We start from the raw sequence: 17,630 nt of genomic DNA, 5'->3' as shown, positions 1-17,630 counted from the left end.
CCTTTTGGATCTCCCCACTAGCCTGTTCGCTTGATCGATTTGACCTTGGACTGTCCCCGTTTACTCTCTCTCGTTTTCCCTTATCGGATTATCTGCTTCAACTCTAAGCCTGTGCTTGGATCCTTTCCTTTGGTCCTTGAGGACGTCACAATTTTCATGCTGTAACGCAATAAATCGGAGTGGATTTAATCAGGAGTTTTTGCCACTGATCAACACAGAAAATGTCCAGAATGTCAAAGTGAAAAATATGATCTGTAAATTGTTCTAAATTTAAATACAAATACAAAACAGAACTTACTTGAATGCGTGAGTAATCATGCCTATGATTGCACACCATGAACACATATTTGAGCAGGAACATGGCACTTTATAAGGAACTGCAAACTCAGACAGATTTTAATGTATATACATCTTAAAAAGAGCCAAACTAAACAATCAGAGGTACAAGTTAATGCATTACCATTTGTGAAGGCAAACATCTGACCTTACTGACATGCTGTTAACAAACAATGGCTAATGTGCTAAGGTGAAAAGCGCAAATGTGTGTGGGAGTTACCTTGTTTCAGTGTAACATATATAAGTAGTTGCCGCATTAGTTGCTGCACTAAAGGCTGTAGACAGAAGCTGCTGACAAGATGGCTCTGACTGTGATACTGCTCCTCTCGTCTCTGCTGTTGCTCCCGGGGCTCCTCGCCAACAACTCGGGTAAGAGATCCGATGCATGGACAGGATCTGACAATATGTTGCAGACAGGAGGGGACACACCGATTATTGCTCTGACAACTACTGTGTGCACGACTTGGACAACAACAAAAAATAATCGGGACAGAATAATGCTGTTTATGTAAAAAGATTTTAAATGTTGTTTTACCGCCCAATCGTAATGTTTTCTTGATGTCACGGCAGTTGACAGATTTCACCAGACATAGCAAAACGCCACTTGTAAAGTAGTGAAAATGTTTGGATAAACTCGAAGGGTGAAAGGCTGGATGTGTAAAATGAACACAAGCATTCCTGAGGGGAAATGAACTGAACCTGGGCTGAAGGGACACTGCAAAACACACACACCAGAAAAAAGCTGAATTATTTTTCCTTTGTCCCACAGAAGCCATCACTGGTTGACATGCTGCCTTTCTTCTTTCACAGAAATAGGCAAGGAGTTTCCGGTCAAGCTGATAGTGCAGGACACCATCCACCTCACCCCTGATCAGATACTCCAAACCACCATCCCATATAGAGCTATCCTGCTGGGGGCAATGAGGAAAATCAGTGAGGCTGACCCTGAAAACTTCAGGTATGGACATCTGGTGGGAGGGGGAGTGTATACTGCAGGGACACAGAAATAAGAACAATGAAATACAGAACCAGAACTGCAATATACCAAGCACTGTCCAGCAGCGTGACTTTGTATCATTTAGACATTAGGCCTAACCAGCAGTGCCATCATACTGAAGAACATGTACTACCAAAAGGGGAAACAAGTGTAGCAGCTGACCAATACCATCACACATTGTATTCATTCAAGTGTGTCAATGTCCTGAGAAGAAAAACACAAAGTCCACACAATGTTTAACTTGCATACATTGAATATATATATATATATATATATATATATATATATATATATATATATATATATATTCTGTATATATGCGTGCAACACAGAATAGTAGAATTACACTGGGTATGTATTGAAATTCAAGAGTATTGTGATTCACAATGCAAACCATGAGGGAACATGTACATCCACTGTGTGCTCAGGTCATACTCAACCACCAGAGTAGCCAACAGAAGCTAACTAATAGCATACAAGGTGACAATGGAGCCTCACCTGTACCTCTCATGAAGGTGATTCAATCGCCACCCCCAAAAAAAACAGGTTAAACAGGCTCATCACTCATCTGTGTCAATAGCTTTTGCTATGCTGTTGATACAAGAGACCCCCTGCCCTAAGCCAATTGTGTCCACTTCCTATGAATCGGGACAACACCCGAGGACATTTGGAGACACTGGCATTTTTACTATGGTGGCATTTCCCCAGCTTCAGATTGTTTCATTCCTGACACCAGACAGAAATGCGATAACTGGGTGGGGGATCTCCAGCTCTATAGTCAAGGTGATATAATTACCAGTGAGTAGTGCAGCTCACCAATGATATCAGCTCATGTGCTCCTGCAGGTTTGAAATCAGAGAGGACACTTACTATGGCCCCTTCCTGGTCAGTGTGAATGGAGTGGCTGGGAATGACACTGCCCACACTTACTGGGAGCTGCTGAAGGAGCCTAACACCCCCCTGAAGCAGGGTGAGTCACATTAACCCCTGCTGGCAGAGACTGTCCCTCCAGTTTTTATTTACTGCTATTATTATTATTAATGGACAAATAAGATTCTCACTCTTCCAATCTAGCAAGCCTCAGCCAAGGGAACATGTTTAGTGGAAAAATAATGATAATTATTTTATTATTTTATTATTTTTATTATTATGTTGTATTAGTAGTAGTATTATACCCACTCATGTTCCTCTAAATGCGTCCGTTCTCTATTTAAAAATGCTTTCCAAGGGCTTGAAGCAGTTTAATGCTCATTGCAAAGTCTGCCCTGAGAACAGCTGTGGTGAATTGACCCTCGCCTCCCAATTCCTAAAGTGTAATTGTTTTGTTTAAATGCCATGTTTTAAATTCTGCTTTTATTAATATAAACTGTCCACCCACTTCCTAACAAGATTTTGAAATCAGAATGAGCGATACGGACTCTCCATAGTTAAACGACAACAACAACAATAACATCAACAAAAGTGCATTTTTGCATTGTGCCAGAAAACACATTTCATTGGCTGGTTTTGTGGTCCCAATCAAAACGATACCTGACTCTGCACAGACGAGACCTCTAATATGTAATTTGTCTTATAGAAACCCTTGATGATTAACAATACGTTTTCTTCCTCCTCCTCCTCCTCCTTGTCTTTACAGGTGTCGGGTGTTACATCCCGGAGCCCAATGAAACCATCATCCTGAGGTTCACCACCTGGGATTAGAAATAACTGCAACATCAATATCTATCCACCAGAGGGCACACTTTCCCAACCTCCTCAAAATTAAAATTACTCAAGTGGCCATAAGCATTTGTAACAGGTGTGTCACTTGTGGGTCTTCCTGGCTGCTTTGTGGCACCGATTGATTCTTTCAGCTTCCAATTTTGTTAAAGTGTGATGCCCAGATGCACAAGATTGATCAGGCTGTAGTCGGTTAGGTGTGATGCCTTGAAAGATCTTTTCTTGCTGTATAGTCTACCTGGCACTGTGGATATGAATTTATTTCCTACTAAATTTGCTGATTTACCTTTTCTCAATCATTTTCCATCATGACTTCAGTACAAGGCTGAGCAGAGTTTCTCAAGAATGGCAAATTTCTCTATCTGAAATATAAGTAATCAAATCAACACACACAACAGCCATGCATTAATACAAGCTAAATATCTATCAGACTATGGGAACCAATACAAAGAATTTAACCAACATACTTCAGTGATCTGCACATAAAACACACCTAGTAAACTTAAATCACCTAGAACCAAATTCATATCATAGAGCTTCATCAATATAATTGGCAGAGACTGACCTGGACTCTCTGGGGAGACTCTTGTCAATGGCATCTGGTATTCAGGCTGGTGTCAGAAGGAAGAGCTAAAGGCACTTGTTCACACCGCCAGGACAGACAGCACTCAAATTCAGTCTGTCGACCATAGCACTCAGTGTATCTCTCTGGTTAAAACAAACTCTTATTTTGTAACTGCCTTGAATGTCTCTGCTACTGTTCTAAAGTGAAATAAAATGATACTGAAGACAATATTGTATGTTGATGTCACTCTCTTTATTTGAATACAATTCTGGGAAAGTTGAAGGCTAGCATTCCTCTCTGTTAAACCACACTGACAGACAATGATCTGATCTGTGCTCATCTTACCCTTACCTGTATAAAAATGTAACTACACAATAAGATCAATTGTGAACAAGGAGGCCATCCTGCTCCAAAAGTACAGTTGATGTGTTTTTTCCACAGTTCATCTTGTAGGCCTTGACTACCAAACACTTTCTGCTGAGCGCAATTCTTGATTATAACAGGGTGGCACAGGCCGGATTGTGAGGCAGTCAATTATTTCCCCACTTTTGCACACACACCAATTTGGATTTGCCTGTTGTTGTTTTCAGCCCAGCTCACCAGTGCAACCAACCTCACCAGACTGTGAGAGATAACAGGCAAAACACCCCAAGAACAAGCAGGAACTAAAGACAGCTGCAGTGCAGGCCTGGCAGAGCATCACCAGGGAAGAAACCCAGCATCTGGTGATGTCTATGGGTTCCAGACTTCAGGCAGTCATTGACTGCAAAGGATTTGCAACCAAGTATTGAAACTCACAATTGAATTCAATTCCTCCTCCTTTTTATTTTTATTAATATTGTATTTAAATGATGCTTGCTCCATCACTTATTGAAACACATAACTAACTAACAAAGCAAGGGTGGGCTTTGTAACAAGTTCTGAACATTATTCTGGTCCCAGGAACTGAACTTGCTCCTAACTAACTATTATAAGTCCAGTCTATCTTGTGCTTTTCTCAGTCGGTCTGGATAGTGTGGCTGTGGCTCTAATAGGAGGTGTCTCTGGAACCCTTCTGTCAGGAGCCTGAGCTGTGGAATCTGGTTCTGATGACTCTGATTCTGATGTCTCAGGAGTATTCCGTTCATCTCCAGCTTGTATAGGTGGACGTGCTGCCCACTCATCTCCTGCGTTGGATATCACCTGGGAAGCTGACAACTCCAACTCTTCCACTCTCTCTGGCAGGCCTGATTCTCTGGACAACAGCATGTGATCAATGTGATTTCTGCACACTCTGTCTATGAGTTTAATCACATATATTAATGGTCCTCATCACTATTCCAGTTTCCCATTTCTCCCTCTCTCTCAGGAAACGGCGTACCACTACACAGTCTCCAGCAGTCTGCTGACGGAGTGTTGTCTGGTTTTTGTAATGGAACATTTTCTGCCTCATCTGTTGTGCAGATTTGGTTGTAATAGGGTGAATCTGGTATTCAGTTGCCTCTTCAGAAACAGCTCAGCCAGTGAGCATCTAGTCAGTGTGTGTGGTGCACTCCTTTACTGAAATAGGAAGTTTGCCAAGCGGTGTTGAATAGTAATGCTGGTGTTCCTGTGTTTAACACTGAGCACTTGTTTCTTAAAAGCCTTCTTGAATGCAGTGGCGCCTCCAGAAATCTTTCATTGGGGTGGCCAGTTGGGGCCACTGAAAATCTAGACAGGGGAGGGGTGACAGGGGTTGGAGTGTGACACAGTGACGGACGTCAAAAGCGTCTGGATGACTATGCATTTGTTATTTTCTTTCACATGAACTATTATGAAAAATATACATTATTGATTTCAATTAATAGTACCTAATGTAAAATATCAGATTGAAGCATATTATGCATATGCGACTCGCGAGGGGGGGACTGCAATTGTATCAGGGCGGCCGTGGCCCCCCTGGCCACCCCTTGGTGGCGCCACTGCTTGAGTGTCTGCACACCTCTCCGCAGCACTGTTGGACGCCGGAAGATAAGGTGGTATTAAGGTATATTTGATGCCATTTCCCTGCATGAACTGTTGAAACTCAGCTGAAGTAAACTGTGGGCCATTTTCCGATAGCACTTCCTCTGGCAGCCCATATGCTGCAAAATGATTACGCAGAGTTTCCATAGTTTTGTGTGTCGTGATGCTTGACAGTAGGGTAACATCCAGCCACTTGGAATGACTGTCTACCACTACAAAGAAATATTGTTTGTCCTTTTCAGCAAAATCAATATGTCAATATGCCAAGCACAGGTTGCCAATCTCCACATCCACTGTTGTTCTTTTGGTAACAATTCATGCAATGGCTTCAGAGTAGTCGCTAGGCTTTCTAAAAACTGAGTTATGACTTAATTCAATGTCTTCAGATGCCCTTTTTCTGATTCAGCTGTTATGTCATCTTGATAGCATACAACATTGTGGAACCTGTGGAGAATTTGGTCCATGATGGCCTGGAAAATAGAAGGAGCACTTGATACACCATAAGGGAACCAATGGTGGTACAAGCCTCGGTGTGTATTGATTGTTAAGAACTCTTTCGAGTCCTTGTCTAACTTGAGTTGCTGGTATGCATTCGACAAATCAAGTTTACTGAAGTAGTCTCTCCCATTCTGCAATTGGCAATGGATACCTCTTTTCAGCTATACACCGGTTGACAGTGACCTTATAATCTCCACATATTCAGGTGGTCTTGTGTGGTTGAGGCACAACCACTGGGGTAGGTTTGGTTTCACGGTGGGGGGGGGAGCATGGTTTGCGCATAGTGGGATCAGATTCATCATCATTCATATCAAGCAGATGGAAATGCTATCCATATTGGGGGGGGGGGGGGCTCATTTCATATTCCAAACAATTCCACTTTTTTTTTTTTGATTACAGAAAAACACTGAAAACAGAGCTTAACTCACATGAATTGCACCCATTATATTGTACTTAGCCCATGGTAATGAGTTTGAATTTTATACTGTATAATTTGTTCTCACACAAACAGTGTCTTGCTACAGCTAACTTCATCATTGTAATTCAATGAACCCATCTGAATGTAAAAAACATACAAGTTACAAACCCTGTGTGATTGTAAACATACCATGCTAATTTATATGCAGATATAACATCCCCTGATTAACAACCTCAGAACTACTCACTATTCATTTACTAACAGCAACGCCAACTCCTCGTTATTAACACCACTAAGACATTTGCTCCCTCCTACTCTTTTTTTTTTTTTCTCTCTCTGATCAGCCACATAGAAAATGACTGACAAGTTGACTAGGGGTTTGCTGCAACTCTCTTGCTGGCTGCTCTATACACTTGCTGCCAATGTATGCTCCCAAGAGAGAGGAGGGGGGTGGTGGCTTCCAGGCTTTTATAGCCGATTCACTGGGTTAGGTGGACAGGTGAAGGCAATTGATTAGATGGCCAGGGGACTCCACGTGGGAATGTCAACCGGTGGTGTGCGCCCAGCAATTTACCAATAAACCCATCACCCGAATAATAATACAATTAGACAAAAATAAACATAATCAAACCACCAGACAACAACCAATAACAACAAACTGTAAAGCAAAACAAAACAAGAAATAAGTGAAATAAGTGCAACAGCAGTATAGGTTAACAGAAAATATACTAAATCAATCAGTGATTAATCAACCCAATAAGTGATTAATGCCATCACATACTGCTCATAACAGTTATTGAAGTTATTACCAAGAAGTAAACAGAAGTATTTACAAGTTGCATTGACAGACACAGGACAGTACAGGTGAGATGCAGCTATCTTGTTGTGTTCAGACAGCCTTAGAATTCCTGATTTTGTTTTAACTTTGGCTTAATTGAAGTTAATCTTGTCTGTAGTTTGCCTTTATTGAAGTCAATTCAGTTCAGCTGCTAAGTTGGAGAAAGTAAATAGGTTGAAGGAAAGGTGATTTAGTCTAGGACTAGCAGGAAGTCTGATAAGTGAGTTGTGCCAGGTAGAGCCAGGTGTGAATTGGGGCAGGTAAACAAAAAGGTACTTAAAGCTGCTGTTGAGACCAGAAAGTAAGCAGAAGGATTTACAAGTTGCCACAGACAGACACAGGACAGTACAGGTGAGAGGCAGCTATTTTGTTGTATTCCTAGTTTGAGACAGTCTTAGCATTCCTCATTTTGTTTTAACTACCTTTATTGAAGTTAATCTTGTCTGTAGTTTGTCTTAATTTAAGTCAATTTAGTACAGCTGCTGAGTTGGTGAAAGTAAATACCTTGAATTGATTTAGTTAGGTGATTAGCAGGAATTCTGTTAAGTGAGAGGTGTCAGTTGGAGCCAGTTAGGTGTGCATTGGGGGCACACAGACAAAAGGTTACTTAAAGCTGCGCTGTTTCTCCGTAACAAAAAGTCAAGCAGTAGACCAGAAGACAGAAACCAAGGGACCAAAAAAAAAAAAAAAAAAAAAAAAAACTTGCAAAATTTAGAAACATGTGGCTATTAAAGTGTCATGTTTGCAGAATGATTGCCTTCCTGGATGAACTCATCCAAGAAGATTTCATTTGTGAACATTGTCCGCATGTTGAAGTCCTAGAGATCAAGGTCCATGACCTTGAGGCTCAGCTTGTTTATCTGTGCTGCATTAGTGATATGGAGGAATTAGTCAATCAGCCCATTTGAGAGATGGTGTGTGCAATAAAAATGAATGAGAGTTGAAACCTTAGAGCAAGAAAGTTTAGAGAACTGCTGGGTTAGAGTAGGTCGTAACTGCAGAAAAGGGCATGCACCTCCCTTAGAGACATCCCAAGAGCTAGAAATGCCCAACAGGTTCTGTACAAACCGGATGGTCTACACCTAAGCAGAAGGGGAGCTGATGCATTGGGAGAGCGTAAGTGCAGAGAAATTGGGAATAATTTAAACTAGGGACCAGAGGGGCAGGGAGCTCTAATAATGGGAAGATGTTCCACTAAGGAAGAAAGCAAAGGGAAACTGCTAGTAGGAAAGTCCTGAAATTTTTGTACCTCAATGCCAGGAGTATAAGGAACAAGATGTTAGACCTAGAAGCCACAGTGCTTATGTGTGACTATGATGTTGTAGGAGTGACAGAATCATGGGATGAATGCAAGTTGAAACAATACACTCAGTTTAGGAGAGACGGGCATAATTGAAGAGGTGGTGGGGTAGCATTATATGCCAGAAGTGACATTGAGGCTCCCTCACCAGGATAAGCCTTTTTGAAAATGGATGGAGGCAGAAGAACTCAAATTAGATCCTGCTAACAAAAGTGAATCATTGTGGGTTAAACTTTTGAATTAAAGATCTGGAGATTATTATTATTATTTTTATTATGTGGCAGACACCCTTATCCAGGTCGACTTACAACATAAGTGCAAAACAAAGTGCAAAAATACAGTTAAGTAAAAGGCATCAATCATTACAAATTCAATTTAACTAAAACATAGCAATTCAAAATATAATACATTTTACAAATTCCAATTTACAATTTACACAGGCAAGTACAGTAAGTGAGGTCCTACACTTAGATTAGTGGTAGGAGTGTGTTACAGACCACCCAACTCAGATATTCAGAAAGATGTTGCATTGTACAGTGTAATCAGGACTGCATGTAGCAAGGATGTGGCTGTTATAATGGGGGATTTCAATTTCCCAAACATAGACTGGGAAAGCCCAGTTGGGACTACAGAAGCAGAATTAGAAATGGTTGAGATGGTAAATGACTGCTTTCTAACTCAGTTTGTCAGGAAACCAACCAAAGAGAGCGCAAGCATTGACTTGATATTTTCAAATGACCAAGATAGAGTCAGAGGGACACTAGTTAGAGAACCAATGGCAAACTGTGATCACAATATGGTTAGCTTTGAGGCATTCTGTCAAAAAACAAGGACCAAGTCAAAAACAGTAGTCTACAATTTTAGAAAGCAAAGAGGGAAATGGAAAGAAACATAGCTATTGGAGCTAAAACTAGTTTTAGCTCAAACTAGCTAAAACTTTTTTCAATACTACAACAGCAAGAGGGCAATAAAGGAGTAAGTGAAACCGCTAAAGGGCAAAACTTGAAGTATCTTAGAAAATGAACAAGATGTAGTAAATGTTCTAAATGAGTATTTCACAGAGGTTTTCACAAAAGAAAAAACAGATAACATGCCACAGGTTAACAACCAATCCAGTCAAACCCTAAGAGAGATCAGGATAAAAGAGGAGAAGGTACTAAAGGGACTAGCAGAGTTCATAACAAACAAATCACCTGGGCCAGATGGTATATTTCCAACAGTACTTAAAGAAATGAGGGAAATTATTTATAGGCCACTGACTAAAATATTCCAAATGATGGGGAATGTGCTTAGAACTGGAAGACGGCAAATGTCATACCTATCCAAAAAAAGGGGACAAAACTGAGCCAGGAAATTACAGACCAATCAGTCTCACCTGCATCCCTTGTAAAATGTTGGAAAAAATTATTAGACAGCAAATAGAGGAGCATCTTAACGAAAACCATATTCTTGGAGACCATCAACATGGGTTTAGATGAGGCAGATCATGTCTTACTAATCTATTAGAGTTATTTGAACATGCAACTGCAGCTGTAGATCATGTGAAAGCATATGATATGATATACTTAGACTTTCAAAAAGCTTTTGATAAGGTTCCACACCAAAGACTGATCCTTAAATTGGAAGCTGTAGGCATTCAGGGTAATGTAAGTAGATGGATTATGAACTGGTTGATGTATAGGAAACAGAGGGTGTTGATTAGAGTAGTTGCTTCTAACTGGAGTGAGGTTGTTAGTGGAGTTCCACAGGGATCAGTACTAGGGCCTTTGCTTTTTCTAATCTATATTAATGATCTGGACTCTGGGATAGTTAGCAAACTTGTCAAATTTGCAGATGATACTAAAATAGGTGGTTCAGCAGATACAATCTCGGCAGCACAGGCTATTCAAAGGGACTTGGATAATATTCAGTTGTGGGCCGACACCTGGCAGATGAAATTCAATGTAGACAAGTGCAAGGTATTACATGCAGGTATAATGTAATGTGTAATGTATAATGCAAAAATGTCCACTATAATTACACTATGGGAGGAATAAATCTAGAACTGAACCTTTTCACCCTGGAACAGAAGTGACTACATGGGGACTTGATTTAAGTCTTCGAAATCATGAAAGGCATCGACCACCTCAAACCAGAGGAGCTTTTGCAGATCAGCAGAGACACACAGACATAGGGACACAAATGGAAATTAGGCATCAAGGCATTCAAGATGGAAAGCAGGAGACAATTCTTCACACAGAGAGTTGTCACAATCTGAACAAACTACCCAGCGATGTGGCTGAAACAGAAAATTTGGGAACATTTAAAAATAGACCGGATAGGATCCTTGGATCACTTAGTTACTAATGGACACCAAACGAGCACGATGTGTCGAATGGCCTCCTCTCATTTGTAAACTTATGTCTAATGTTCTTCTTATGTTCTTAAGTTCCTTCTGCAGGTGAGTGGCCGCAAAACATAATGATTGACAAGAATTTCCTGCAAAGTGATTGGCTGCATAACATATGATTGACAATCACTCAATGACCAATGCCAGCTTATCGAATCCTGTGTGGGCGTGTGTGGTTGTAGTTTGCCTGGAGGAGGAGTGGGTTTCCAAATAACGCAATGCCACCACTACAACTATGGAGCCAAGCAGACTATACTGTGGGGGACAATTTCACATTATCTCAACATTGGGGGGGGTGTGTCCCCTCCGTCCCCCCTAAACCTATGCCTATGCGCACAACAACAATTGGCGTGGCCCAGTTGCTGTGGTTCACCTGTAATATTATGTTATGGCATTCCAGTCTGGCTAATTCTACCTCAACAGCCTCATGCAGGGCATATGCAGCAGGTTTAACTATTATTCGGGCTGTGAATGTCTTCATAGGGGTTAATTCTTGCTCCAACACTGCTTTATGCTGCTCCAGGATCTCTTTGAGTGTGTTTTTCTTCTCTAGACACCTGCAAAATACTTGAGCAGTTTAGTTTTATGTTTTGAAGCTAGTTCCTCCCCAGCATTGCAGGTCAATCACCCTTCACTACTATTAGTGGCAAAACTGCAGACTGGTCATTGTATGCATCTTCTCTCCAGAGTATGTCTTTAACTGTCTCTGGAACAATGCTTACTGTTGCTCCTGTGTCCAACTTCATTTTTACAAGTTTATCTTCTAAACACAATTAAATGGAAATTCAATTTTTTCCTTCACTGGCTGTGTACTGAGAACAGTTCTAAACAGTCTTCACTACTGCTGTCATTAGTTTCCTGTTCTTCCCTTACAATGTGTGTCGTTCCTACATCCTCTCCTACATTTACAGCTGCGTGCAATGTGACAAATCTTCTTACATTTGTGGCACTGTTAGTTTTAAAACGACAATAACTAGCATTGTGCTTTCCTCCACATCTGTAGCAGTTATCCTGTGTTGCTTGTTCACATTTCCCACACTGCTGATGCTCGACCACCAGAGGGTGCGGTTTGTTTGTTATGAGCATGTTTATTTTTGCTGGGTCTCTGTCCAGACTTGATCGACTTTTGTCATTGTCTTCCCCGCAAACTCTTGAATTCTTAGCCGCCAAATCCATTGCTAAAGCCATTTCAGTAGCAGAGGCAAAAGTTAAATCCTTTTCAGATAATAACATCTTCTGTATGGACTCACTGTTTAAGCCACAGACAAGCCTCAGACAAAAACGCCCCAAACTCATGTTTGCCAGTTGCCTTAACACAACGATGTAGTCAGAAAGTGTCTCCGTTTCATTCCGATTCACTCTGTGAGTTCAGCAAATGCTTATCTTTCCATATTTCCAGCCTTTCCATATAAGAATCAAAATCTTCCTTGTCCTCCCGAAACTCGGTCACTTTGCTATCCATGCCATTCTTCTTGTGTCGGCTCCACTTTTATTTATTTATATTTAGAAAGTTTCTGGTGATGAGGATACTTGGAAAACCTGTTATATCTCGTGTGTGTGTGTATGTGTGTATGTGTATATATACACTCACCTAAAGGATTATTAGGAACACCTGTTCAATTTCTCATTAATGCAATTATCTAACCAACCAATCACATGGCAGTTGCTTCAATGCATTTAGGGGTGTGGTCCTGGTCAAGACAATCTCCTGAACTCCAAACTGAATGTCTGAATGGGAAAGAAAGGTGATTTAAGCAATTTTGAGCGTGGCATGGTTGTTGGTGCCAGACGGGCCGGTCTGAGTATTTCACAATCTGCTCAGTTACTGGGATTTTCACGCACAACCATTTCTAGGGTTTACAAAGAATGGTGTGAAAAGGGAAAAACATCCAGTATGCGGCAGTCCTGTGGGCGAAAATGCCTTGTTGATGCTAGAGGTCAGAGATGAATGGGCCGACTGATTCAAACTGATAGAAGAGCAACTTTGACTGAAATAACCACTCGTTACAACCGAGGTATGCAGCAAAGCATTTGTGAAGCCACAACACATACAACCTTGAGGCGGATGGGCTACAACAGCAGAAGACCCCACCGGGTACCACTCATCTCCACTACAAATAGGAAAAAGAGGCTACAATTTGCACAAGCTCACCAAAATTGGACAGCTGAAGACTGGAAAAATGTTGCCTGGTCTGATGAGTCTCGATTTCTGTTGAGACATTCAGATGGTAGAGTCAGAATTTGGCGTAAACAGAATGAGAACATGGATCCATCATGCCTTGTTACCACTGTGCAGGCTGGTGGTGGTGGTGTAATGGTGTGGGGGATGTTTTCTTGGCACACTTTAGGCCCCTTAGTGCCAATTGGGCATCGTTTAAATGCCACGGCCTACCTGAGCATTGTTTCTGACCATGTCCATCCCTTTATGACCACCATGTACCCATCCTCTGATGGCTACTTCCAGCAGGATAATGCACCATGTCACAAAGGTCGAATCATTTCAAATTGGTTTCTTGAACATGACAATGAGTTCACTGTACTAAACTGGCCCCCACAGTCACCAGATCTCAACCCAATAGAGCATCTTTGGGATGTGGTGGAACGGGAGCTTCGTGCCCTGGATGTGCATCCCACAAATCTCCATCAACTGCAAGATGCTATCCTATCAATATGGGCCAACATTTCTAAAGAATGCTTTCAGCACCTTGTTGAATCAATGCCACGTAGAATTAAGGCAGTTCTGAAGGCGAAAGGGGGTCAAACACAGTATTAGTATGGTGTTCCTAATAATCCTTTAGGTGAGTGTGTATATATATATATAATATAATTTATTCACACCCCTTAGTTCCGTTCTGGTTCCCCCTAACATGCTCCCGCACTGCAACCATCAACCCCATTCAAGATTTCTATATTACAATGTGTTACACTATCTTTATTTTAATATTTTAAAGCACTTTGAAGCACTGTGAAACATTATAAATCCAGCAGTCTGAGTGTCGCACCGAGGAATCTGGACACCAGAGTTGGACACCAATTAGAAAGTGAATACCAGATTGTTTATTAGAAAAATAAAAAATAAAATGGAGTTAAAAAAAATATTTAGATTACAGCACATGGAAAAACCAAAACGTTTGAGTATAGAGTCCACAGTTTGCAGACCCATGTTTTTTATATAGCCTAATAGACCCTACACAAATGCACCCAGCTATTTTTTTAAATATATTGTAGCGACCTCAGGTTTTGAGGTCGGTAGTGAAATAAAGGGAAAAATAAATGAAAGGTTTCTAACAAAACTGAGGTTTTATTAAGCACACGGGGAGGTACATCCACTTTCCCTCCAAGGCAGTTTCTTAACACACAGCGCTCCGATGCTCTCTCGACTATTCCCTTCCTACAACTCCCCGAGTGGCGTGTCACCCCCCTCTAATATACCCCCCTGGTCACGTGACAACCACCCGCCAATCACCGCTCCCCGGCTATACCACCCCAGAGACGGGGGAAGCCACATCACCCGTCTATCTGCAAACACAATTACACCCCAGACATACACATACACACACACACACACACATACACACACACACACACACACACACACACACACACACACACACACATAGATAGACAGGGTCCCCGAACTGACCCACCCACCCTCCATACACACTTTTATGACCCCCCCCATCCCTTAGGCACAAGGCACAAAGGCACAATAGGCGGCCTGTATCCTCTGAAAGGTGAAACTATCTACTACTGTTCCAGATCACAAGCCCAGAGTGCACACAGAGCGATCATGACTTGAGTGGTAGACCGACACCAATCTCAATCATAACCTCACAATAACATCCAATGATGACAAAAAACTCAAGCACAGCAATCCAGATCCTGAATATATATTGTGCAACCCCTCCTGCAGAATGCAAAATGTCATCCATGAAATGTCAAATGTTAAACTTACCGAAAAAAATACAGGATATTTTTTAAAAAGATGAGGGATAAAAGAAACCACAAACTTACCTTTTAAAATATTGCAAGCAAGACCTCTGCACTGCCCCTGTACTCACTGCATCTGAACCCCAGAGGCCCAGAGGTCATCCTTGACACAGCTAGGAACAAGGCCGTAATCTACTTGCACAATATTTGGAGCGGGCAATTGCGTGACAGATGCCTACACCACCGCAACACAATGCAATAATGAACAAACTATATACAGGGCGGCCTCATAAGGCAACGTACCTGGAGGCCGTATGACAGGCCCGGGACATATCAACAGGCTGTCAGCAAGTCCAGGAGCAGCTTTCGTGGGTGCTCAACTGGAAGGCAAAGTCCGGTGGAAGGGAAGACATGGGTTAATAGGGACAGACTGGGAGAGGAAATCAGGAGCCAGATCCCATAGGCTACTGGGGCTCAACTGCAGCCAACACCGGGTTCCCAATGGAAGAGACCAGTCCCGTCACATCCAACCTGTAGAACTGGGCAAATGTAAGCGGCGAAGTCTAAGCTGCAGCCGCACAAATGTCTGCCAAGGGGGCGCCTTGAAAAAGGGTCCATGATTTGGCAACACCTCGAGTCGCGTGGGCCATCTGGTGTTCAGGCACCGGGGTCCCGGTGGACTCATAGGCCATGGTAATAGTGTCCACAATCCAATGCGAGAGGTGCTGCTTTGAAAGTGCCTGGCCCTGTGTCCGAGCTCCATAAGACACAAATAATTGGCCTGTTTTATATTCCAATTTGACTGCATGTCTTTCATACTTAGGAAATTAGAGTTCTTCCCCAGACCGCAAGCCTCATGTACCAATATGACTAAAATCTGAAGTCAGTGCGATAGAATTGTGTCACCAAACGCCTGTTCCTGCTACAGATCAGTGACAGCAGAGATTGTATAAAAAGCTTGTGTGTGTTTCGGTTCTGCAGACAGAAGCTGCTGACAAGATGGCTCTGACGGTGACACTGTTCCTCTCCGCTCTGCTGCTGCTTCCAGTGCTCCTTGCACAGTCAGGTAAGAGATCGCACAAGACTCGATACATGGACATGACCTGACAATACTCTGTTTCAGACAGAAGGGGACACACAGATGAGGGGCCACACTGATAATACTTTGACAAACTACTGTGCAGAAGAAAAATTATCAGTACAAAATAATGCAGATTGTCTAAAAATGTGGGTTCCCTCCCCAACAAATCTATATTTTTCCCTATTTCATGGGAGACTGGTTTTCTACTATCAAAGTAATTCAAGTATTTGGATAAACTCAAAGGGTGGAGAGGGGGAATGACTGCATGTGTTAAATGAACACACACCCTGTGTTTTCTGAGGGAAAACACAATAAATCGCAATCCTTTTTCTGGGTCTCCAGGACCTGGGCTGACGGGCACAGTTGAGGGCTTCAAAGCAAAACACACACAGAAAAAATGTCACTGGTTGACATGCTGCCTTTCTTCTTTCACAGCCACAGAGTATCCGGTCACACTGGTAGTGCAGGACACCATCAACAACCGCCAACTGTTGACATACACAACCATCATCCCATATAGGGCTGTCCTGCTGGGGGCGATGAGGAAAATAAACCAGGCTAATCCCAAGAACTTCAGGTATGGACAGCTAGTCAGAGAGGGGTTGTTTATAGCTGGCACACAGAAATTGGACAATGAAATACAGAATCAGGACAGCAATATACCAAGCACCATCCAGCAGTGTGATGTTGTATTATGAGATTATGGCGTATCCAGAAGTGCCAGCATATTGAAGAACTTGTACTACCATATCACTTATTTATTTTCTAGAAAAGGGGGATCTCCCGCTCTATAGTCAAGGTGATATCATTACCATTGAGTAATGCAGCTCACCAATGACAACAGCTCATGTGCTCCTGCAGGTTTGAGACCAGAGAGGACCCTAACTATGGCCCCTTCCTGGTCAGTGTGAACGGAGTGGCTGGGAACGACACTGCTCACACTTACTGGCAGCTGCTGAAGGCTGATGGCACCCCCACAGATGTGGGTGAGTCACACTAACCCTGCTGAGAGAGACTGGCACTGCAGTTTGCTGTGCTGAACCTGTAAACACATATTGACCATGTAGCCCTGCAAGATCTCACACTGCCACCCTGTATACGTCTCCTTTCTGCCTCTCTATGTGTCTCCCCCTTTCTCTACTGGCAATTGTACCACTGGTTGAGATGAGTTCTCATGTCCATCTATGTCTCTGCCATCTGGAATGCACACTATAGAGGTCAATAAAGTTCTAGAAATTCAAAGATGATTTAAAGATTAATTATCTTCCTCCTCTTTCATTCTTGTCTTCGCAGGTGTTGGGTGTTACATTCCAGAGCCCAATGAAACTGTCACTCTGAAGTTCACCACCTGGGATTAGAATTAACTGTGCTATCTATCTATCGACTGATGCACACTTTCCCAAACTTCCCAACTAAACATTACTGAAACCGCAATAACCATTTCTAATAGGTATGTGTCACTTTTGGGCTTTCATGGTTCAGATTATCTTTCTCGTTAAAACAAGCACCTATATTGTATCTGCCTTGAATTTCTCTGCTACTGTTCTGAAGTGAAATAAAATGGTACTGAAGACAA

At 42.1% G+C, this 17,630-nt stretch overlaps 2 protein-coding genes across 2 annotated transcripts; both read left to right on the top strand.

Annotated features, from left to right (window-relative positions):
• The first annotated feature begins 593 nt into the window (after positions 1–593).
• LOC136753159 (transcobalamin-2) lies at positions 594–3,845 on the top strand. The gene is made up of 4 exons (XM_066709033.1): positions 594–705; positions 1,147–1,294; positions 2,179–2,303; positions 2,970–3,845. The coding sequence occupies exons 1-4, from the start codon at positions 636–638 to the stop codon at positions 3,032–3,034; spliced, it is 408 nt and encodes a 135-aa protein (XP_066565130.1). The 5' UTR covers positions 594–635; the 3' UTR covers positions 3,035–3,845.
• A 3,756-nt stretch (positions 3,846–7,601) lies between these two features.
• LOC136752879 (transcobalamin-1) lies at positions 7,602–17,630 on the top strand. Its single transcript, XM_066708967.1, has 5 exons — positions 7,602–7,705; positions 15,955–16,039; positions 16,490–16,631; positions 16,916–17,040; positions 17,348–17,630. The coding sequence occupies exons 2-5, from the start codon at positions 15,973–15,975 to the stop codon at positions 17,410–17,412; spliced, it is 399 nt and encodes a 132-aa protein (XP_066565064.1). The 5' UTR covers positions 7,602–7,705; positions 15,955–15,972; the 3' UTR covers positions 17,413–17,630.

Source organism: Amia ocellicauda, chromosome 1 (assembly GCF_036373705.1).
Source record: "Amia ocellicauda isolate fAmiCal2 chromosome 1, fAmiCal2.hap1, whole genome shotgun sequence".
In the NCBI taxonomy this organism is placed as follows: Eukaryota; Metazoa; Chordata; class Actinopteri; order Amiiformes; family Amiidae; genus Amia; species Amia ocellicauda.
This window is presented reverse-complemented; position numbering and strand designations above follow the sequence as displayed.